Genomic DNA, 24,646 nt, shown 5'->3' on the forward strand with positions numbered 1-24,646 from the left:
AAAACCTTCATAGGATGTTGTTCAGCTAACTACAGTTCATTGGATGCAATACCTATGACATTAATGAAATGGTATCTGCTTAAAAAATAGTTTGGAAACATTCAGTGAATAAATTAAATTCTACTAATGACTTTTTAAAAATGAAAATGAATGAAAACAGTATTTATTTCATATGAACAACTGACATGATTCACAGCATGTAGCTTAATCCTGTTTTTAGATTTATATTCTATTTTCTGAATTCATTTTCTGATTTGTCTTTTAAAATATCTTCTCTGTAGATGCACACTGTAAAAAAATCAAAATATCAGCGATAATAGTTATTGCTGAGGATTGAATGCTCTTGAATGTATCAAATATTAACATACGTAGCGAGACTATCTTGTTTAATACAATATTTGTGTGTGGGGAGACAGTCTGTCAAAAGGCTTTTATAGCATAAAGCAGTTCTTGTAGCTTACAATCTTTTTATTTTCCTTTGCAGGTCAGAAACAAAGTTTGACTCCAATTCAGGTATGTTTAGATTTCCAGTGTTTTGCTGAATGTATACTACTCAGATTAATCTCAGAAGAGCAGTTTATCAGTTCAAGTTCCATTTAATTTTAAACAGACTGGGGTAGGTCAGTCTTAAAAAGGCTCTTCATTTCTCACCATCTAAAAACAGCGTTACTGCTGCTGAAACCTTTGCTTTTGTTCCCTTCATTAGTTCCTATCTTGTTATTTTTTCCCCAGAGATGATCAGGAAGATGTATCTTGCGACAGGCTTTAATTGATCCAAAAAAATTGTAGTGCAAATAAATGATAATGCATACTACAGCAAATGCAGGATTGAAGTGAAGTTTGAGAACGATCACTGCTTTAAGGAAGAATATTTTTCTTCCTGGTGGACGAAGACATTTCATGGGAATTTGAAGTCAGAGCAGCCTATCTGTCAGGAAGCAGATGATTTGTCATCAAATTTTCGTGACAGATGCATGTACACAATGCATGCCAGACCAGTCGGTAGAGCTCTCTCTAGGAGGTTTACCAAGAGGCAATCTCTCTCAAGTTGTCTTTTTAAAGAATTTTAATGTGTTGTAGGGATTGGGAGGGAAGTGAAGGTCAGTCTAACAGGTTAATGTGTATCTAACAAGACAAAAAACACAGGACAGCAAACGGGAACATTTGGGGAAAAACAGAGGTCCTAATACCAGACTGTTACTTGCTCAGTTAACTGTTCTTGGGTGTTCCTTAAAGTTAAACAATGGTACATTAAGAATAGCCTGTCATCCTGAAACCAGCTGAAATGTTCATTGCCTGAAAAGGTCATTCAGAATAAATTTTGTGTTAGGATGAAAAGACTATTTTAAACAGAAAACCTGATATTATTATGGCAATCTTTTACTTAGGCCAATGTTATCTTTATATGATTTACTTAATGTGGTGATTGCTTATAACAATATAAATTTTACAATATATATTAATCAGAGCATTTATGAAATAGCAGGCTTCCTTTTATCTCAGTTGCAACATGGTTTGGGTTTGAATTGTGAGATATTACTCTTCCTTTTCTTTCTACAGTAGATTTTATCTTTGTAGCTATATGGGAGTGAAATCTGCAGCAGGAAGCATTTATAGAACCAATTCCTATTTCATATTTACTTGAGTCATCTTGCTTCTATTGTGATTTTAATCTGTGAGTTTGAGGTTACTCATTTTAAATATTGCTTGAATGAACTACAGGCTAAGGTTGCTTCTTAGATCTTGACAAGTACAGTTCTGCAAGGGGAGGATAGCTTCACACATTTTCGGCCACCAACCTTTTCTTTTTCATAAAGTCACCAGAACTACAGTATGGAGCGGATGTCAAACAGCTCACTTTTCTGTTGGGGTGAAAATGTTCTCTGCAGAGCTTGCATTTGCTCTGTGGATTAAGCTACAGTCAGGGGCTCTTGTTTTCTGACTTTTTCTTGTGGAGCAGCACTCTAGCTGATGTGCCATACTCTCTGCCTGCCAATCTCCTGAGGTGAAAAGCTTGGCAGTGACGGCAGGGGTATGGTATTTCCTAAGAAGCGAAGAGTATTGATAAAACTTTTCCACAAAGGTCTTTGGCACCCTCACAGCTAAGGCAAAACCCTTGCTCAGTAGATGTCACCAGACCTCTGTGACTGGACTCTGTAGGTTGAATATGGGCTTTTTTTTTTTTTTCCATCTGTGTGGACTCCACATGCTTCTTTCTTTGAGCTGGCCCATATTCTGGGTACAGACTGTCTCACAAAGAGGTATTGGAAGGCCCAAGGACTGCAAGATTACAGTTGCTCTCCCTGCCTCCCCTGAAGGCCCTCCTTAAGCATTATTCTTGCAAGGTTGGAGCTCTGCCCTATGAACACTTTTGATACAGTTTTGTCTCCCCAAGAGCACAGAGCTCATAGAGGTTGTAATGGCATTTGAAAGTAAAGACCATTTATAGTAGGCCACACACGAAAACATATAAATCTAAATGAGCAGTAAAACAGCCAGAATCTTCTGTATCTCCACTATTTTTTGCTGCTCCTAAATATTCTCTGGACTTGCATCAGAATTCTCCGCAGCAGGTGATTAACTAACTTTGTTTTACTGAGTGTCAACATCAAGCACCATGAGTGTCAACAGGAGTTTTCAGCCTTGTGCTTTCCACTTGAAAGTGCTTTGTATAGCATCAAGGACACAGTGTGGGAATGTCTGGAGCTGAAGAATTTCATAGATTTATTCCTCCTTTTTTTGCAGAGCCTCACTTTCATCTTCTGTTTTTGATCTCTTCCCCCTAAATCCCAGAAGAAGTTCTTGATTGAATAGTTTCAGACTTTCCTGTCATGGGACCCTGGCAACCTCCACAAGGTGTTCTCCTCTCCTAGTGATCCATCATGAATCACCAATGTGTGTGGCTGTGTGTGACCAGGTTGTGTCCCTGGTCTGGCTTTGCTCTTTGCTCCCGGAATGTTATATTTGGAACAAAGAACTATTGAGGCTTAGTGACCTGTTATTATCAGCTCTCTGTTACCCCTTTGAGTCTCACATCCAAAGATAGTTGTTAAAAGAAAAGCAGATAAAACATATGGTTAAATAGCATTTTAAAAAAGGGAAATCGCAGCAAGTTCATAACCTCAAACTGCAGTTCACAGCCAGAGACCCCAAGAATAGAAAAAATGTTATCTTTGTGTAGCAGCCTTCCCTGCATGGCTCAGTTACCTCTCTAAGAAGCTCTTCTTGATAGACTAATAGTATGAGCTCTTATAGTTTGTTTCCAGTAGATTTCAGGTGAGAGCAGTGAGATGAAACACTGAGATGAAGTCAACATGTATCACCTAACTTAAGTTTTCCCACAGTTGAATTGAGCTCCTCATGTATCACATCATTTTCTTTGTTTCTCCACCAAAAATTCTGCCATTCCCTTTCCTGTTTTAACCAAAACTAGGCAACAAGCCCAGCTGCCCTCCTACTGCCCCTGGGTGAACAGGGGAGCTTAGGGAGGCAGTACATGGATTGATGATGAGGGACATCCTCATAAACAGATCTTCCTCTGGCATGAACAAACGTAGTACCCTATGTGGCACCATGTTCTGCATAATGCAGGCCTTTGAAATATGCAAACTGGTTTTATAAAGACTGCTGGCACTTAAAACCAATGACTCTGTGCAACCTTGCGTTCCTTAGAGATACCTTAAGGTATTTTCATGTCCCTCATTTGCTTTTGAATTCCCAAGACTCTGGTTCCTGAGTAAACCAATGGTCCTGCAAGCCTGCAAGCAGGTGACATTCCGGCTGCTGCATCTCACTTTCCATGTTCAATCTCTGAATCCTCTCTGCTCTGTAGAGGAAGAAAGGAGATAAAGTGTGCTGAGATATTTTCACCTTGCTGAGGAGAGGATAAATTACTCCATATAGAACTCGTTGTTACCACGGCAAGATTGCTTAGATACAGCTAGCTGAAGTGCTTCTTCTCTACACTGCAGTCTGTGGAGCAGATGTACTTCTAGACTTCATGTGTATGGTGAACACCCTCAATTGGAAGGGGGAGCTAGAGCAAGAGGATCTTTGGCTCAACACTGGAGAAAACCGTAGCAAGCAATCTGTGTTATCTCTGCACTTAAAGGCCACCTATTATGTTCAAGAAAGGGAAAAAATAATCACTAAGGTTTTAGTTTCATGAAATGGGCTAGAGAAACAGAATTTTCTCATAGGAAAAATGATTTTGTTGAGATGTTATATACGGAAGAAGAGAAAGCCTTTGTCTGTGTCCCTGAGGGAGAGCTTAACCTCCAAGGACTCCTGTCCCTGGAGGTAAGATATCAGCCGCATTCACTGGGTGCGTGTGTCCTGAAAGCTATACCTGCTTCAGGACTTTAAAGGGGAAAGAGTCATTTATGAGTGCATGGATGCTCGTTCCGACCAAGGAGACTAGTACCCATGCAGTAAACTATGTCTTTTGCTTGAAATATATCTGTAAATAAAAGTTTATATTGAAAATCTCTTTTGAGGAAGATATGCTGTGTTATGAACTGCATATGTATAGCTTTCTGAAGTTTAGCCTGGGAATCTGTAAGGTTAGAATTATTTTGATTGCCAAAAGCTAGAGAACAGTAAGCCTCCTTTTTGTCTTTGTTTATTTTGAATTTTATGGATGTTTCTGTGTGAATGTGTATACATATGTATAGGTATACATATAAACAGTATATGTATGCATATGTATATATAGCAGCAGCACCAGCATATAGATACATGAAATATTAACATAGGACTGTTGCATTGGCTGCTTTCCTCCCTGTCTTTTTCTATGTTTTTCTGTTCACAATGGGAAGATGTTCACTTAGAGTTGTGCCCAGAGTTGTCTTTTAATTACAGGGTAAACACTGTCATGTTGAAACAAGCATGCCGTGTTCTAGTTCAGCTCATGCTGCTCAAAGCGATTCAAGCCAACTGTTGAATGTCAAATTGAGATGATTTTATTCTAGAATGGATGTGTTGAGTAGGGAACTATTCTAGAATCTGTCCTGTGCTCTAAATTCACCCTTAATGTTAATTCCAGGTAACGTGCAAGTCTAGACGTGTCCTTATTAACCATTTCTCAATGGTTATGGCACTTGTCATTCCTAGAAATATGTGTGAAATATTGAAGAATTAAAGAAGTCCTTTTGAAGCAAGTACAAAGTCTGGAATATAGCTTTAAAAGTGCCCAGTAGGCTCACTGTAAATGAAAACCCTGGAAATGTTGTTCAACCCTGAAATATTAGGCAAACATTGTCAAAAGAAGATTAATTTGAACTTGAGCATTAACTTAAAAGAAGGCTGTAAAATTCCTGTATTGATGATTGGGATTTATCGTATAAATAGCTATAACATCTGTAGGGGACACACATTCTTCACATCCTGACTAACAGTTTTGTCTGAAAAACTTTTTTCTCTGCTGATTCTTTATATGTCTATAGCTGGCAGAATTTCTGTCTCAAAGACTGTGGGGTTACCTTCAGGCTGTTGGAAGATCTTATGCAATGAAACAATTTTGCTTTCCTGTTATAAAGTGATGAATTTCACTAGTACTGAAAAGAAATTTAAAAAAAAAATACTTGGAAGCAAAAAAGAATGTAAGAAAGATATACTTTTTAAAGAATTTTTTGAGAATTTGTTATGGAGCAAAGTAGGCCATGAAAAACAAAGTTGAAAGAATTTTGTTCTAAGCAGTAGGATTCTAGTAGTGTCTAAAATGCATGTCGTCTACGGGCATGGTTAGCAAATTCTGAGAAGCTCCGTTTTGCTGTTGGTACAGAGCAATGCCAGGCTAATGAAAGTGAGTTTAAGAATGTAAGAATTATACTGGTGTATCAATTAAAGAAGGAATTTTTTAATTAACAGAAAAATCAGGTCATGATAATCATAATGCTCTTTGATAACATTCAGAACTGTCAATCTCAAAAACTGTCACTGAACATTGAACCCATTTTAGGAATAGAAGAATAAGCACAGAAAGTTCAGACAGCTGTCTCAGCATGAATGGTAGTGGTGAGTTTCCTACTGCCTACAAGGAAGGCTGGAGTTTTCTCGGGGAACCTCCTGTAATATTTGATATATTATGCATGTTATTGTGGAGGCATGCCACGTGATGTACAAGTGATAGTGCTGGCAGTGAGATTATGAAGGGGAAGAAATTTGAGTTTAGTTCTGTATTAAAGGGAGGGGATAAATTCTCAGACAATACCCTTGGACTCTAGTGGAGTCTCTATTATATATGTGTCATTCAGATGGTAGCACACAGGAAGAGAAAGACTGTAGGGTGTATCAAAGTGACAGTCATGGAAGTACTGTGCTGTAGAAACACATCTGTGCCCTGACAGAAGGGAAGAGAGTGTCCCATGGTCTTCAGCTGTCTTCAGCTGTATTCTGCATCATTTGCTGAGTCAGCTTTGCACTTCAAAAGTGCAAAATGCATCTCAAAAAAAAGAGCTGCATCTCCAAAACCAGTTCTTCTGTCTCCCTTCTTGGCTGAACTGTGCCTGTGTGCAGATTAAGTGAAATACGCAGCATAACTATGTGATTCTATATCACTATTTGGGTAAGTAATTCGGAAAACAATCTAATTAATGTCAGGAATTAAGCTATAACAGTTATCCATGCAGCCAAAGGCCGTCCTGAGGGACACTAGCTTTTGTTGGATCCCTGCCGCCCCAGCAGTCAAACACAAAGCAAGACAAGGAGCCCCCAGCAGTTTCTGGAATTTCCTTTGCCTGTCTTGACTGGAATCACAGTGGCAACTAGTGACTCTGCAGTTTGTTTCTCCTCGCTGCATATCATTTTTTCCACCAGAATATCTGAATCCTCATGTCTTCAGCACTGCACAGTGCTGCCACCCCTCTGTCCCCATAAAATTTCCCAACCTTTCCTCTCTCTCCTCTTATATTTACTGCTACAGTTCCCTTAATGTGGCCCCTACAATGTACTAACTTGCTAGGCTACATGATTCAGCACAGGTGTTAGAGAACAGTTGAAGAAAATCGTAAGATTGGGGGTAGTCAGATGTTTTCCTCTAATAAATTCCTTTTGGCTACACTTCCAGATGTTCAGCAAGAGACTTTCCGAACTCTCAGTATCAGCCCTGATTTCCCCTAGCCTGTCATCAGTCCCATTGAATGAAAGTCATCAGTACAACTATTAAAAGCACAATGAACTCTTCTCCTGAGTAAAAAAGAAATGAAAACCAAAGGGCAACTTGAAAGTGAGCATCGCTTACTGACCCCTGCTACTAGGGAAGCCTGAAGGAAACTTAACTAGCTTGAAACCTTACAACCTTGAAGCAGCTGGATACTTAGTAATATCATCCACCTATCGACTGGATGGTAGATTTAAATGCAGATTACTAAATCAATTTCTAAATTTTACCAGTGTCAGCTTCTCCATCCAGGAGCTGCATCCAGGCTGTGAGAAAGTGATTCTTGATTTCTTCATAGCAAGGCTGAGTAGTTCCAGGGACGGGAGCAAAAAGAAATATTTAGTTTTCATAACAAGATCAAATCAGTAAGTTCATCCGTCACCCTACAAACAAAGTATATGATTTAAAAACATAAAAGGATTACTTGCAGAGTCTGTAAGAGGGAATGTGGCAAAATCAGCAGAGCTACTGAAGAAAAGGGATGCTTCACTGCTTTTTAGATGGGTGGCTCTTGGGCAGATGACCTTTCCAGAGTCTCTTACTACAACGAAGAATTATTTCCCTCTCTCTGGCCACTGCCAATGTGTGGATTCTTGAAGGGGCGCATAAGCTGGCACAGTGAGACAGGGGAGAGAGCAACTACCTAAACAGAACAGCAACTCAAGATTATCTTACTTGCCATTACTTGTTAGTGCTCTTTTGTTCTTGGCATTAATAACTCTACCGGCAGATCATTAAGGATGCAATGCCTGGAGAGCACGGCCTGTTATATTTGTTTAGTAGTGGGATGAGGCCTTAGATCCAGATGCAAGCTGAACCATCTGTTGAATGTTTTCAGGGCCATAGTACAACATGATTAGGAATATAGATGACTGGGACATCTAACTGATACATTCCAGTGACTTATATGCTAGTACCAGCCCTGACCTGTGATAACTGATCATTGCCCTGTTTTCATATCTCATATCTCTATTAATTCAGCCTTTAGAACAGTGTCTTAATTTGTGGAGGGCTGATTAAAAACATTGCAAGCTTGCAGAGATGCTTGCTTATCTAGGATTTTTAAAGAAGGCAGTCAGTCAGTTACCCAAGGACTCCAAATTATAACTGGCTTTGCAATTGCAGATGTCTCTTTTTCCCACTTTCTCTGGTCATTTTATTCATAACTGAGCTTTGGTATTCCTTGCTATCACTGGCATGATTCTTCTCAGCTGTCAAAGTATTTAAATAGGAAGCCTGTTCATTTCCATAAGCTAGATCCTTGATCCAGCAACTGAAGGTCAGCAGCCTTGATCAGACTCGAAACAGACTTAACTCTTTCTATATGAATAATTTGTGTAATTTCTAATTGGAGTTTCTCCTGAATAGTATATTCCTCCCTTCCCTCCCAAAAATCCTGTTTGCATGCTTGTTAATAGGGCAGCTACTGAAGAATGTTCCACTCTTGTAAGCTAGCAAACATACTCATTTTGCCACTACTTCATAAAGTGCTGCCTTTTGGCATGTAATAAGAACTGTGCATCAAAGGGCTTTGCTCAATATCAATATCAGTAATATCAACAAAGACAAATACAATTTGCTATTTTTATCTTCCATATACTTCAATAATCATTGCTGATTTTTCTTTTCTTGCTCTGAGGATCTTGCTGAGAAGCTTGCAGATGTATTTAAATTGATCCTGTAACAGAAATACTTCAAATTAGGTTTTTAATTTTAGTATCATTAATGTAACTGAATTAATCAGATCTATCTAGGAGAATTTTATCACAATTTTTCTAAATATTAAAGACAACCTTCTTTTCTACTTTTTATTTCATTGTAGATAGCTAAAAAAGTCTGTCCTTGAGAAACAGTTTGGCAAAAGTAGTTCTAGAAGACATGAAAGATATATAAATCATGGTTTTATTACATGAAGTTGGAGAGCACAGTACTCTGAAATTATAATATAAACTGTGAAGTAGTTGGCTCAGGATTTTTTGTTTGTCATAAGCGTAGTTGCTTCAGATAGGTTTGATCTATATGGGAATGATTTTTGTTAGTCAGCAAATTTCTCTCTCAAGTGTGACATCTTTAGTGTCATGCAGTGTTGGATTTCTTAAAGCATCTTGTGATGCTTGCTTAGACCTGTTAATCATTGTGCAGTTTTCTACTGAGCAAGGATACCTAATTACTTTTCAAGTGCTGCTTGCATTGCAGTCTTGTTCAGTGGACGGATTAGAAGACTGTTGGTGATACTCTTGAATTATCCTACACTTACAAACTTTGGTAAAAGTATAAAGACCTGTTCTGTTCTTTTCAACAGAAAAATGTTGTTAATTCAACATTTAGTTGAATTAAACCTATTACAGACGAAATGTGCTAACTAACTTTACCATAGTCCCATTTAATTAGCCAAAAATGGAGTATATGCAAGGGGAAACGCAAGAACAGAGAAGCAGGCAGGTTTCTAGCCACAGCTGTGGCCCACTGAAAGCTTTATATAGCTCAAATGCGGCTTACTCACATCATGCACAGTTCAAGTCAGTTGTATTATTTCATTGCTTTATTAGTGCTCTTCATTTAAACCATAAAGTGGGAAAGAAAATTGCCTGTCTGCTTTGTACTATGGAAGCTGAACTATAAATCATTTGTAAGTAGAATATTACGGTGTGCGTCTTATACACACTTTGGCAGAGATTTGTAAGAATGCCAACATGGGACACTATTTAGCTCACTGTGTGGATCCAGGAAATAAGAATTCTGTAGAACACAAGAATACTTCAGATTTCTACTATCTTCTGGTGCAGAAGCTATCAGCATCCAATTGGGTGTATATAGGTAGCTGGTATGTGCATGTCTGGACATAGTTTGGATGGCTTCTTAATATTTTTAACGTTGTATGGGCAGCCACTGATTCTGTACCCTATTCCAGCATACCTGTCGGCTCTGTTACCTTGGGCAAAGTGTATTTTCTCTATGTCTTTTTCCTCCTGCCCGTCATCTGTCTAGTTTGTTTACATTACTAGGCTTTTCAGGGAAAGAGCTGTCTCTTACTATTGAGCATGTATAAGACCTAGTGCAATGGAAACACTTTCTCAGTTGAGATCACCTCTTAGAGCCACTATAAATCAAATCACGGGTGGCCTTTTCTAAGTACTCCCTTTTAGACTGAGCAAATGAAGTTAGGTTAGAAGAGTCTCTGGAAAGTAATATAAAAGGCAGCACGGTAAATGTATTCAGCTGAATTGCAGTTGTTCACTCTGCGTATGCAGTCACCAATACCAGGAAATTTGTGTCAAGAGGATCTCAATTTTATGCAGAAGACATACAGTCAGTGCAAATGGTCTTCCCAGACCCAGATCCTTCACCTACGTGAACTCCATGATTTCTGCAGCAGAACGTGTGTCTGTGGCTATAGATAAAGGCCTGAATTGTTTGTTGAAGTCTAAAATGTAATAATTGTGGAGTGTAAACTATATCTAAGTCTTTGTTGCATGATATAAATATGGTTTGGGGGCTTAGGAATACAGAGCAGAAAATACTGATAGAATACAAAAGTTCTAAAATCTGCTGAAGACTAATATTCCTGTCAGTGATATGGGTCTAAAAAAGCAGGACCTGTTCGTCTTAGGATCAGTCGCCCACGCATCAATTTCAGAAAAAAGTTGCTCTTGCAAATGTGAATGATGCTTAACCTAGTGGGGCCTGGAGAATGTTAAGTGTCCTGGTCAATGCCAATTCATGAAATCAGTTTGAATCTTGCAGGGTGCTGAGCAGTCTAATCTCTTCTGTAGGCCATGAGAGTTGAAGGTGCTCCACATTTGTCAAGGAACAGTTCTATAGTGTTTTCCATATAATACGGGTTTTGAGGGGAAAGAGAGAGGACATCAGAGGGCTGGGGCCTTGTGAACACTGAAGAGATCCTAATAAGATGTTAATATATACTGCATTTGGTGCAATCTGATGCATTCTCAAGACAAATTCACTTTCCCTACTTAAAAAATACTTACTTTCTAAGCTGTATCTTCCTCTTAGTATGTTTAAATTTACTCTAAATCAGTAAATTCTCATTCTAGAAGATCCTATTGAGTCTCTGCTAAGGGTCTCCTCTCCATCCTCTAGGATAGTTTAAAAAATGATCTTAAACACTTCAATTTCCTTTCCATTCATTCATATTCACCTGAGAATTCCTCTTGCTCTCTTTCCTGATGACAAACAAAAAATTTCATCTCTTGTTTGACTGGAAGCTAAGCAGCAGAGAAGGTTGGGTTGGGGCCTTTCCTTAATTTAAGTGGTGACCAAAGCTGTGCTGGGAAATCAAATGCCTGTGCAGTAGTTCCTAGACCATTTTTTGGCTGGACCCACTAGCATCCACTGTCCTATTAAAGGTATCCCTTGTTCCTGTGATTTCTTTGTCCTCACCCCACTTTTTGTTTTGCCGCTTTGAAAGTAGGCAAGGTTGAAGGAGGAGAGAGTAGCATAGCACAGTGCAAGGTGGCATGATTAGCGATCTGTGTGAGCAGCCAGCAGGTGATACTAAAATCCAGCTCCTACTTGGCTTCCCATGGAGGAAAGCAGTTCTTCTGTTCATCTGAGGCACTACTGAAACCAGAGGAGGAAGATGAGAATTGTGGCTCCTCAGCTGAGGACTGTTTCCACTTTTTGCACCCACAGTACCTAGCAACTGCTTCATGTTGACTTTCCAGTTCCAGAGCAAAACCGAACCAATCCTAAACCAACTCCCTTGTTTTGGCTCAGTCATGGATTGTTAAAGGAGAACCCCATAGGATATTTTCCTTCAGCCATGCTGGCTCTCTCTTCCCACCCTGGGAGGTATCCACAGCTTTGATAAGGACAGCAACAATTAAAGCAACAGTGTTATCTGACTTATGACCATTTGGAGGTGCTTGGCATCTTCACAGTGACCTAAATTCAGCCCAAAGAAAAGCTGGGGCTGTGTAAAACCACTGAGACAAGTGCCATGCTACCAGCCTTATCAGCTCTAGGACAGAGGGGAAGACAAAACCATGGCATTCATGGTGCTCCCCCCAATACCCTCCAATGCACCAGGTGGCTCCTTGGCTTTCACTAGCTTGTCTTAGAGGATGTGCCAATTCGCAGCTAAACACCAATGCAAAGAGGAGCACTGAGGTGTTTTTTGCCTGTGTGTCTTGATGAATTTAACAGGACAGCATGATTATGGCCAATATGTCCACTCTTTTTCTCATTAATTTCTTGCTACCATAAAGTGCATTCTCCTGCCTTGGTTTTAAGCAATGTCTCATTAAGTACAGTAGCTTTTGCTCCTGAGTGCATGTTGTCCAAAATTGCACATCTTCTATTTCAATTATCATGGTTTATAAGGTCATGAATTTGAATAACAAAGAGGTGAGAGCTTTCACTGTTTCTTCCATCTGGATTTGTCAATGAGAAACTGAGGCTTAAAATCTTTTCTATACAAGTTGATGAGAATGATATTATACAATATTAGCTGAAACTGGAAAAAATCTGGTATTTGGAAAAAAATCATTAGCCATTATACTGTACAAACTAGCCGAGTGATAAAAATTAATGACAAAAGATTCAGTAAAGATGAAAATATTTCATATCTTTCTTTCATTGATATAATGCTATAAAGTTATGACTATTAAGAAACCGTAAGAGAAATCTGTCACCTTTTACTATTTCATATTTTAGTCTGTTATCAAAACTGATTTTAGGTTTTGTAGTACTAAGAATAAAGGGAAAAGTGCAAGCTGCTTTTAATCAATGTTCAGTGATCACCATTAAAGTCTTTACAGTGTTGATCTGAGTATGAAGCAAAGAACATTAAATTGTCTTTTGTTGACTTAATTTAGTGGCAACCACAGCATTTAAGATGTAATGGTAGACACGTTTGTGTCATACCACTGCAACTGCCACTGCACATGTGAACACCCATCTGCTCAGGATTAAGTCCTAAGTCAAAAAACCTATGAAGTCTAATGCTACCAGTTTTAAGTCAAACAAAATTTGCACTGAGATTTGTGTGAGTAAGGACAGCATGATCAGGTCTTAAACCAGATGACAGTGAATTAAATTACATGGGCTGAAAGTATCTCGGCAAGGAAAGAATTGCATCCCTACGTGATCTAATCTGAAGTCTTGGCAACCTTGTTTTCCACAAGGGAACTAAATTACCATTCTCCATTGTTTGGCATACCATTGTCATTGCCTCCTATTCTTCGTTAAAAATTAAGTAGTCCCAGGCTTTTCATCAGCTGTGTTCCAGGTGTCTGACTAAACAATCCTAGAACTGTAGGCCCTTCTCCAAACATGATGAATATCAACATCACAAAATTGTTGTTCTCAGTGTTTGGTTGTTCTGATTAAATGTTATGTCCATCTTATTCAGTATCAGTCTTTGCTTTTCTTTACCCTCTATAGCAATCAAAACGCTTTGGTTATTTAGATAATTTCTTTTTCAGGTTATCTCTGTATCATGTTTTCACATAATCCCTGTGTTTCTGTGGAGAAACATCAGGATTTTGTTTGGGGGGATATTTTATACAGGCTATAAGGGGAGTCAAGGAGAGTGGGATTATTTTATCCAACTGTAGCTATCTGTCTACCTTACGATAGTAATCTGAACTTCATCTAGTCAGTAGGAAGAGATGAACGTCCTTAGTGAGGGATTCGTTTCTTCTGCTGATGAAGTCTGTCTAGGGGTGCACTGAATCACCCGTCTGAGTGCCCATCTCTGCTCATTAACTTCAGAGGAAGTCTAGACATGTAACTTTGACGGTTAAGTTAGGAGAGGTTATGTCTATGTGGAACGGATGTGCAGAGACCTGGGGATGAGCAAGTGTAATTCCCATGTCACTTTGCACAGCTGCTGCTGTGGAGGAATAGAGAAGTTTCATAAATTTAAGAAGAAAACTACCCAATTACTTTGAATTTCTTCTGCTGGGTGTCAGCAAATCACTTGTACATAGAGCTTAGGTGCAGTATATTTATGAGAAGGATGAATTTGCTTGTGGTTATTTCAGTTCCAGTCCTCCTTATATTCCTTTTGTTTCCCTTCTTTTTTCTTACCTTTCTTCAAAACAAATTCTGTCTTTGTGTCTCCAGTTACTGTAACCCCAGAGTATTGTATCAATTTTCTTCCACTTTCTGTTGAATAATGAGCAAGAGTTGTCAAAAGTGAAAAAGTTGACAAAGTGTGTTTTGTAAATACATCATTAACCACTGCCCATCCATTCTTGGGCAGGAAGAGAAATATGTAGTTGAAAGAGAGGTGGCCTAAGAGTAACGAGAGTGAATAAAAAACATTGTAAATATATTAGAATTTGGCTTCACTCTAGTCCCAAATAATAAGTCAGTCTTTGTCATGTTTCAGAAAGCACGCAAAATTTTCTGAAAGCTCCTATTTGGTAGGCAGAGATTTTACTGGCTTTATGGCACTATTAATAAGTCACAGTCTTTTAGGCTATGCTAACCATTGTAACCGGGTTAAAGAAACATGACACAATAAATGCAGATGTGGAAAACAAAAGGTGTATTTTTAAAACAGAAGTGTTCTGTCTCTGCCTCTTAAGTTTCCAGGTGGTGGTCAGGAGAACAGAATTCCCGTCTCTTATGTTGTCATTAAAAAAGCATTTACCGATAAGATTTCTATTTTTTTGAAAGTACGCTATACTCACTTCCATACTATTATCTCCCCTTGTGCCAGTGATTTTTTTCTTTCTGCCACACACTTTATTTTTAAGGGATTTAAATAGAGTCCCAGCAACATGGATTTGCAGTGGGGTAGAATTTGGAATGTCAATTGTCAGCACTGATCCTGATGTCTGGAAACTGATTGAGATGTATTTAGGTTAAAGAGCAGTGGAAAAAATGTGCTGGTGAATAAAAAATCTGCTGCATAAAATACTGTGTTGAGGGCATTAGGGCTCTGGAAACAAGTTTAAAAGGCAAGAGGGAAAGATACAGTGTTTCACTTAGATTTCATCCCCCTTCTTTAAAAGATAGGAAGAAATCCCCAGCTGAAAGAGGACTGAAAGATTTGGACATTAGATAGTGAGTTAGTATCTGTGTTAGTGGACGGTGGCAAACTGAATTTACGTTGGCCGTTGCTAACCCAGTTAACTGGCTTAGCGGCAGATGAGAGTTATAGGAACTCTCCATTTAAAACGTTATATTTTCTTTATTCTCTGCATGTCTGAGGTTCTTCCTTTGTTGTGCAATGATGGCATACCTTCATCTGTGTAATTGTAGCAGTATGACTAAGCAGGGATGCATTTTACTGCTGAAGAATGCTATGCTGTTGAAACTTTTGCTGGCAGCTGCTTTTACTCCATTGGCTCCATGCATCATAGTATAGACAAAAAAAAAAATATAATTCCCACTCCTACAAACCTAGAGAAATGGACACAGCAGAACTGTAATCTTAACTCCCTTGCTCTGGTCTGCATAAAAGTAATTTCTGTAATGATAAATAAACATAAGCTTTCATGTTCTCCTTTTTTCCCCATGCAGTGAAGATCTGTGCCCAAAGGACCTACTCTAGGCCGGGAAATGTAAAAGAAGGGGAGATTCTCCTCTGGGACATGCTCTCTTCCTCACCTTGCACTCCTAGTGGAGGAGGGAGAAGGTATATGACCACCCCTCCACCTCCTGGGAAGGTGCTGCACGAGTCTTTTTCTGAAAGCCGTGTCTTCTCTAATTTGGTACCCAGAATACTTAACTATATCTGGGCAGCAGTGAGGAGGGTGTAGACCTTTATCTCAATGCCCTTGGCTTTAAGTTGATCTGATCCTCCTTGATCAGCAAAGGGGTGGAGCAGGGGTGCTCCTGTCCATCCCTTCCTCCACTGCCCTCCTTCCCACAGCAAAGGGGATACTGGGAAACTTTGGAAGTTCAAACACATGAGATTCCACTGGCACGTTGCCTCTGAGAATTTTTTCACGCATCCACAAATGATTGAGCTTTAATGAGTTTATCATAATTTGTACAAGCAATAGCAATAACAATGTATTTCTTTTGCTTCTTTGCCAGTGGTTCTGGCACAGTTTTTAAAATTTTCGTCGTCTATATTGGCCAGTGCAAGGCTTAAACCTTGCACAGATGGATGTGGACAATAACATCAAAATGCGTAAGCAGTCAAATGTATGACAGCCTGCAGTTCTGCTTTGGCATTTGGATAGGATTGTGTTACTTCATACTTAGACAAATGACAGTGTGTTAAAGAAGCTGAAAGAGTAAGGCAGTGTTCTTCAAATTTGTAAAGATTAATAAACGAAAGGCATTCAATGTCATCTTCAGTGCAGTATAAAGAATAAAGTTATCTAAGTCATGCAGGCATTCTACCTTTAATTTAGACTCTATTGACAGAAACTTCCCACCCTTATCTCATTAGTTCAACATTATGTGTTTATTTGTGCAAGTCTGTTGTAAAACTAGTGAGTGATGGGGAATTAGAGAACTACAGCAGTGATAGCAGCCATTTTAAAAGTGTTCAAAAAAAGAGTTAGGACAATAAAATGCTACACTTCCAGGAAATCCGCTGATGCTTACTGAAAGCCATGAAAATCTTTAAAATAAAGTTCAATGAAGAAAACAATATGAAAAATAGCATCATGGGATGGGCACAGGAAAGTAAATTGTTTAGCAGAAAGATGTGCTAGTACCAAGCTGAAAATAAAATCATTGTTTGGCCTGCTCACCCAGTTTATATATTTGGATGGATTTTTTGTCATTGCTATACATTTTCACTGTATAAAGAGGTAAAATGTTCTAAACAGAGGTGGCTAAAGTTAGTTACAGAGGCTGTGGTAGCTACAGCCAGAACTGTGCAAATAATGTGATATTTTGGCTAGGGGGGGCAAACCTATACATGGAGGCCAGGGTGGTGGCTTGTGTGCGCGGAACAGTTTGTTTCAAATTGGCAAGCAGAAATAAAAGATTTCCCAAAAGATTTGGGAGCTTTTTTCAGTATACTGTTCTGGTGTAGCATGTATATGCCTTGGATTGTTTTTTTGACATACATACATTGATTTTGGAAAGGAAACTTTTCAAACAAAGGCTTAAACTATATGGTTTAAAATGAAAACTGGAAAGCATTAGAGTTATTTTGAATTTTCTCCAAATACTCTACTTTTTTTCAGCCAAAATTTTATACAAAATTTGACCAGAATTTGTAGAAAGTTTTCTAGACTTCTGCAGACTTTTATCGTTTAGAGAGAAACAAAAACCAAATATCCAGATTCTACTTGAAAATCAGGCCCTGTTTAATTAGATACTTAATTACCGGCATGCAGAGGTTGGTTTCCTAGATAGCGCAATCACTGGGCTGTGACTGTCTTTCTTTTCTGTGATGCCTGGCACAATGAAGCTGAGCCCCTTTGTGACCCCTGGGAATGACAACAATAGAGATAATCAGTCATTGTATACAGATCTCTCTAAAGGGTGCTCAGTTTGTTTCAAGTCTTTCTCAAAAATGAGCTATAATTTGCAAGTGTTTTAGACTTAGCATTTCTTAGGGCGTACGTTAAAAATAGTTTTACTTAAAGTAACACCTAGCACAAAACAAGTATTGTGATACTTGTTATCTAGTGATAGCAGTATTGGACACTGAAGCATAGAAGTTGAACACTGAAATTTTGCTACTGAGGCTGCTTTGTATATAAAGGAGCAAGAATCCTTCCTTCTCTGGCATGAAATGTGATTGTGCTTCATGCAAAACAGTACAATTGGTTTAATGTGGTTGCAGGTGGGACTCTGAAACTGAGGTCAGGTATGGCCTGTACTGAAAATTTATGAGTTCTGAAGCTGCCTGCAAGGGAGGGAAGTGCATTTTTAAGGTCCGTTTTGCAGTGTGCATCTGAGGTCTCCAGGTCTTCTAGTTCTTGCTTTAAAGCCCGATGTATTTACTTGCTCTACAGCAAGGTGCGTTTGGGTTTTCCATGAGATGCTTTATGCCTGTGGTATGGGAAACAAGTCATTTTTCATATTGGCTCTGGTCTTTTCCTGCAGAGATTTGTACTGTACTTTACCTCTTTAGTTGTTTTATAGGAAGGAATCCTATTGAGAACACCTGGAGTGATACAATTACAGCAAGAGCATTTAAAACCATTGGTACGCCTCAGCTTCTTGGGGAGATGGGAAGAAGTATGGGAGTACACAAAGATTTTGGGTCTGACTGCAAACATTTCAGGGAGTACTAGCTGACCTGTAAACTTCAGTGAAGGTTTGAGTTTAAAACAGTCCCTTTTACATAGCTCAAAGCAGATCTTTTCTGCAGAGGCTAAAAATGCTCTGCATTCAGAAAGTGTATTATTTTGGTTGCAATATAATGAACATGTGAAAGGTAAAGGCGAGAAGACTCAGCAAAAATCTGGCATTCCTTTCCTTCCCCATCTGTGCAACTTCCATTGTTGTAATGCTGCTAAATCCTCCTCGCCCGCTCAGAACTTGGGTAAACAGCCATTGTACTTTGTGGAGTTATGTGACATTTTCAAAGGTCTGAGTTTGTTGAATAGAGTTGGTTGAGTACTGAGGTAGCTTGGTGTCAAAGGTTGAATTTTGTTAAATCCGAGATAGGGTTTGGAACTGACATACTGTAGCTTTTCTTGAGTAATCTTATTTTTTAAAGTGCTCGCAGCATGCTTAGTGAATGAAAAGGTAAGTACTTTTCAATCTCTTTCCTGGAGAAAGATAGTTTATTTCAGATAGTTTATTTCAAATTCTAAATTCACATACTTTGCCTTTTGTAATGCTCAGATAGAGGAGATCTTTGGAACAAAGGGATTTGGAGCAGAGCTCTTTGGAGCAGAAATAACTAGTTTTTAGGATGAAATCTCCTGAGATCTCTTCCTATTGTGCAATTTGTGCTGCAGCAAATGGGGAAGCATGACCTGTGTGATCCAGCCTGAAACCAAACTATCGGGGAGTCCTTTAATCCAGGGAACGGAATCTGCTTCCTGAATTCCTGAAGGGTTTGGATGTGGCACTCCAACAGCTGTTTTTTCAGATAAACCAAAAGGCTTATTTGAATTAAAAAGACATTGACCTCAAGCAACCTTTTAGTCAAATATGTTGTTCATGTGGTCAGGTTATGATCGTGTTTCTGTGAAGTTAGTGCAAAGAAGCAGCATCAATGCTCAGCACGCAGGCTTCCCTTATTCTAACTATAGCGTTTCTATTAATATCACGTTGAGTCATCAAGTGAACCAATAACCCTGTTGCTACCTCTGTTGTTTATAGCTGAAAGGCTGGGAAAGCTTAGGAGGGGGTGAACGTTAGTGTTATGCCCCAAACGGAGAAGCAGTCTCCTCCAGCTGGTACAAAGGGAAAGCCCCGTCCACAAATGACCCCACTGTAGCTATAAAGTCGCTTGCTGCCATTTTTGATCCTTCTGGTGACCTTAACTATGAGTTGGGGCCTTAGCTTTGTGATCCTATGGGTGATCTCTCTAGATTATGATCTTCCACAATGCTTGAATTAGCTGTTCTCCTAAGGGTTGCCTGGTCAGTGTTTCTCAAGATTTCTGCATTACAGTGAAGGTGAAAGCTTTCAAGAGAGGGCAAGGGAGATTTTGGTAGCTAAAGCTATCATTAGGTGGAGACAGATCTCAGTTAATGTGCTAGTCCATAAACTGAGCGGAGCAGAGCATTGAACCTAGCACTGGCATGGTTTAGCCATGCTTTAGCCTCACCTCTCAAACTGAGGTCTAACAAGAGATGGCTGAGCCAATTTAACAACTTGATGACTGACACCAGTCAGTCAGGAACAACAGGAACAGTATTTCTGTCTTTCTTCCACCCCTTGTCCTGTATTCTTACCTCTTTCCTTGCATTGCCTCCAGTGCTTGTCTGACCTCTCAGCTTGTTAGCCTGGGGGGAAAAAAAAAGGTGAATACTTTCTTGCCAGTTTAGAGCGTTCAATTTTGTTCCTACAAACTGATAAGCACCAGAGCCAGTGAATGTTAAGGAAGCAGCAGGACCAAGACAACTGAGAGTGTGAGGAAGAGAAGAGCAGGAAGCTGTTTGATTGCTTCAGTTGTCTTACAAAACCTCTCCCTACTTTCCTGCTAAAGGTACTCCACTTTGCATACACAATATTAAAAGTAGATTAGAACAGAAGCGTGAATGTCTCTGAGCTACAGCTCCCATGGGATTCCCTGAGCATCAGGTTACTGGCTGTTCTGGGTTGAGTGGGTCTTTGGTGAAAGTGAGGAAGCCCCGTTAAAAATGTTTGCTTTCAGTAAATAAGCATTTCATGTTTCTTTTGTTTGAAAAAAATGTTTATGGAAAATTTCCTATTAAGCCATTGTTGGGATTCTGCATTTTGCCTTCTTTGGTGAAAGTCTCTGTAAGACTTTCCTTTTAGAGTGAGCCACAAACTTGTCTTACAAACCTAAACAAAATCTCTGTACAGCTTCCTCTGAAATCCAATCACTTTGGTTCTTTGCCTTTATATTCCTAAGCACAGACTGCCCAAGAGAACGCTTAGAAACCCAGTTCCGGGCCTTTCTGAGCGAGAAAGAAAAAAATACTTCTTGTAGTGTAAGGAAAAATAAATGAAAAGAAGAAAGAAAGTGGAAAGGCCAAAAATGAAAAGTAGGACACACAGAGTGTAAAAAAAATTAGCTGAAATTAAAATTAAATGAAATTAAAATGCAGCTACTTTTCAGCTTAGCTGTTCTTGCTTACTGTCAGCTGGCATGGACTATGTTTCTCCTGGCTAAGGTCTGTTTTGTTAACAATTCTTCTTCCAGTCAAACCTGACCTACCTCTATTTCCCCACTTGCTTCATCTCAGGGATCTTTTGGCAGAAGTTTTGACAGTAAGCAACCAAATAAGCAATTGTGTGTATGAGGTGTGAATTGACTTTGCTTCAGTAAGCTCAGAACAACTTGCAAACTCATTCGGCACTATTTATGCAAAGTTTCAGCAGAGTTTACTTTTGAAATAAATATTAGAGTGAAATGAAGTACAGCGCTGTCTTTGAATGCAGAGCATTATTTTACACCTCGTTAGTTCTAATTTTTCTTACTCATACACTAGTGGCAACTGGACAAGTAAAAGACTGAGGGCACGAACAGAAGAGGGGTTCCTTTCCTGAGCGTGCCAAAACCATTCTGTAAATGTGGCATTAAAAAAAAAAAAAAACCACATGGCATAAGTCAGGCCTCCCAGGGCAACCTGCTCTACAGCAGCTTGCACAGGCTTTGTGCATCTCTTTATTTTATGCTTCAGATCCTCCTTTCCCTTAATATTAGACCAATCGTTTGTGTTTAACTAATTTGCTGTTTTACTCAAAACATTTCCTCAAGGAAGTGTGCAAAATGATATCGCTGTAGCTGGATCTTTTCTACTTTTGCAAATTAGGCGTTTTTGTAAGTATTGAAAATAACTCGTTACTGTTACTTAGCAAGGCTTTTATTAATCTCTCTTAAATAACAATACTTATCCTTTGTTTTAGGCCCCACTGCCTCCAGCAGGAGCTTACGCTGCAACCATTGTCATGCAGGAAGTCTCCCAAGCATGGGTCTGAGATGCCCTGTGAGAATAAATTGCCCAGGGGTCGAAACTTATCCTTGTTCACAGCCCCACACATGCCACTCACCTTTGGCTGGAAGATTTAATAGTTTTGCAGCAAGTGACAGTATCGAAACTCCTTTTTAGGAGTACCATATTGTGAGTGGTTCAAGTGGTATCTCCCATCTCTACCTGGATCAGATCTCTGGCATAAGCTACCTGGGAGCAGACCAGCATAAGAAAGCAGCCACAATGTGTGAGTTGCTCCCTACAAAAATGTACACAGCTTCCACTGATGCATCAACACTGTTGCAGATTTAGTCAAGCTCTGTTTTGAAGCTTTAGTAATGCCAACGCTGTAGTTTTTATATTCTCTCCGCCTTACCCCCCTTTTTCTTTCTGTAGAGGAAGCTTTGCTGTGCTACCCCCTTTATACCCTCCCTTTTTTTGCCTGCAAGAGTAAGATTTAGCTGCTGATACAGGATTCTAAAAGGCTGGAGGGGAACTGAGTGAATTAAACATTCTTCTTCCAGCTGCTGCTGTTCACAACACTTTTGACAGTTAAAATACATCACACATTCTCTTGTCTGTTTAATATAAACATTTAGTATTTTAAGTGGACTCCAGAATCAATCCAGAATAGGAGGATCCAGACAGGCAGTTCAGATAGGAAACTAAGCAGTGTCCTAAATTTATATAAAAGCAGTTTGCAATCAGTTCAGTGTATGCCTAACATACTGCCTACTACAGCACATTAGTCCATGGAAGCTGAGAGACAAGTGGGTTGTCTTTTAGGAAAGAAGATTTCGTTTTTCATTTCATAAAATTATTTTAGTACAACATTTTAGTCTGAAATGTTTAGTACAACACATAAAATGAAGAAAAACATCATACTTAGAATGAACTGTTTTGTATTTTTTTTGCAGAGAAGCTTTTAAGTTGACCCAAGACCAATTTTGAAGTTTTCTTAAAACTTGTTTTAAGAAAATTTTCCTATTTTTTCCTTTTGGGCTGAAGAGATTTGAAATCACAAAATGTGGTGAAGCAAACAAAAGCATCTGGCTTCTCTGTAGGTTTACATCCTTCAGCTTCTTAACAGAAGGGCTTTGATTTCCTGCAAACATAATTTTGATACAGAAGCAAAAATCTGTAAAGAGTAGCAGTCTTCATAGTTTTAAGAATTCTAACATGCTTTCTGCAAAGTGCAAATTGCTAAAAATTATTTCCTAAATCAGTGAATTTGCAATAAGGAGGTTGAAAAATCTCCTCACTCCTTACAAAAGGCATCCAAGATACAATTCTGTGCATATGTAAAACCCTTCCTTTTTTGAATCTAGACCATGACTGGTTTCGTAACGGAGAGGAGGTACCTTGTGTATAATATTGCTTCACACAGGCAGGTCTTCAAGTGCTGTGTACCTAGTGTCACGGCCCTTAGGACTGTGAGGATCCCTCTGGATAACAGTGAGAGCTTCATATCGGAAGTTAAGCATGTGCCCAGATGTGATGCTGGGAGAGGTCTAGCTGTGTCATTTAAGACTGAACCCTCTAGCTACTGGCATGGGTAAAGTATCTAATAGGAAGAGTTTAGCCTCACTTCTGCTTGCTAGGAGAGAGGCTAAATTTTAGGTTATAAACCTCACATGAAGGACTGCCTTTTCCTGTATTCCTTTGCAATAATTAGCGGACTTGACTGGACTGGAGCCTCTAGAGTCTACAGTAATACAAATAATGAATCATAAATAAAATGACTTTGCAAAAGGAAGCCAGGCAATTGATTGATTTTAAGTTGAGACTTCATCTGAAGTGAAATAGTCCCTTCAGACCCACACGGCAGCTTCTGCAGCTGTCAGCTTAGTTTGCACCTTAAAAGAAAAAAGAGGGAGGGCACAGGGAGTAAAAATGAAAAGAGATTCAGGTTGTTCAATTTCCTGTTTGCTTACATTTGTCCTTTGCGACATGCAGATTCATCAAGCTCCTTGCCTGCTGACTACTTCATTAGATTAGTTTAGCTAGGTATTCAGAGGGATTTTTATCTTCTGACTCATAAAATTCTTGTATTCCCCTAAGAATTTCCTGTGTCTGACTGGAATTGTATGTCTTTGTAGTTTTAGCTGGACTCCTTGAAGAAGTTGCTTTCTAAATGATTCTGCTTTTGAGGTCTTTAAATAGTGAGGAGCCAGCTCGGGAACTGATTCCTGTTTTTCAGGAAAAGCGATCCATGCCAGCCCTTCACCTCTTAAAATTGTAATCAGAAATTTTCTTAATCTTTTAAAACTTTCTTTCCAGACAATGATATTTCCCCTTGCTGCCCATGCCCTTGCCAGGTGTCCACTTAAGCATACTTTCGTCCAATTCTGGGAACGCACCCCAGTGACTTAATGTTAGAGTGTAGCTTGCAAGCCTGTCCCATCAGGTTTTCATCACTCACTTGCTATAAAGCAGAGAGCTAAGGTTACGAGTATATTGGACCATTTAGCAGTTGATGAGAAATGCCTTTGTATATCCCTTCCCTGTCTTTTTTTCGTTCTTTTTGAAGAGGGTGAAAGCCAGGTTAGGCTGGAATTCCAGAACCCTTGTGTGTTCTTTTTTGAAAGGTTCAGTGAACTGAAGATGATGCTTTTTGACAAGTGAGTTCCAGAAATTTATAGGGTGATTGTAGTGCAAACTAGCCTGCTTATACAAGAGCTTCGTCTGTGTTTGTTTCCCTCTGTGTGTAAAATGATGGTGCTTGGCTGCCATTTGTTATCAGGGTTAGGTGGTATATTTGAATGTCTTTGAACAAGAGGGGCTGAGGCGGGAACCTGGTTGCCATTTAACTGTGAGTACGGATTTATTTGGCGAGGTGAAAGCTGGAAGGTATCCTCCCCACTTTGTGCTTTGGGAGATGAGTATAGCAACACTTGATTTAAAAGGGCAAAGAGAGTGGACTGTTGGTACAGTCCGTGGGGTTTCTTCTGAGCTGCCCCCCTTGCTCTTGCCGGGAGCC

The 24,646-nt window shown here is 39.3% G+C and overlaps 1 protein-coding gene across 5 annotated transcripts in view; it reads left to right on the top strand.

Annotated features, from left to right (window-relative positions):
- Positions 1-24,646, top strand: part of MSRB3 (methionine sulfoxide reductase B3) — a 95,231-nt gene that overhangs the window by 51,483 nt on the left and 19,102 nt on the right. For all 5 annotated transcript variants that reach the window (XM_068934797.1, XM_068934765.1, XM_068934781.1 and 2 more), the window contains one exon: positions 485-513. In XM_068934797.1, the coding sequence (XP_068790898.1) occupies positions 485-513 (29 nt within the window). The remainder of the gene's footprint in view (positions 1-484; positions 514-24,646) is intronic.

The sequence above is a fragment of the Struthio camelus genome, chromosome 1, assembly GCF_040807025.1.
Source record: "Struthio camelus isolate bStrCam1 chromosome 1, bStrCam1.hap1, whole genome shotgun sequence".
NCBI classification, from domain to species: Eukaryota; Metazoa; Chordata; class Aves; order Struthioniformes; family Struthionidae; genus Struthio; species Struthio camelus.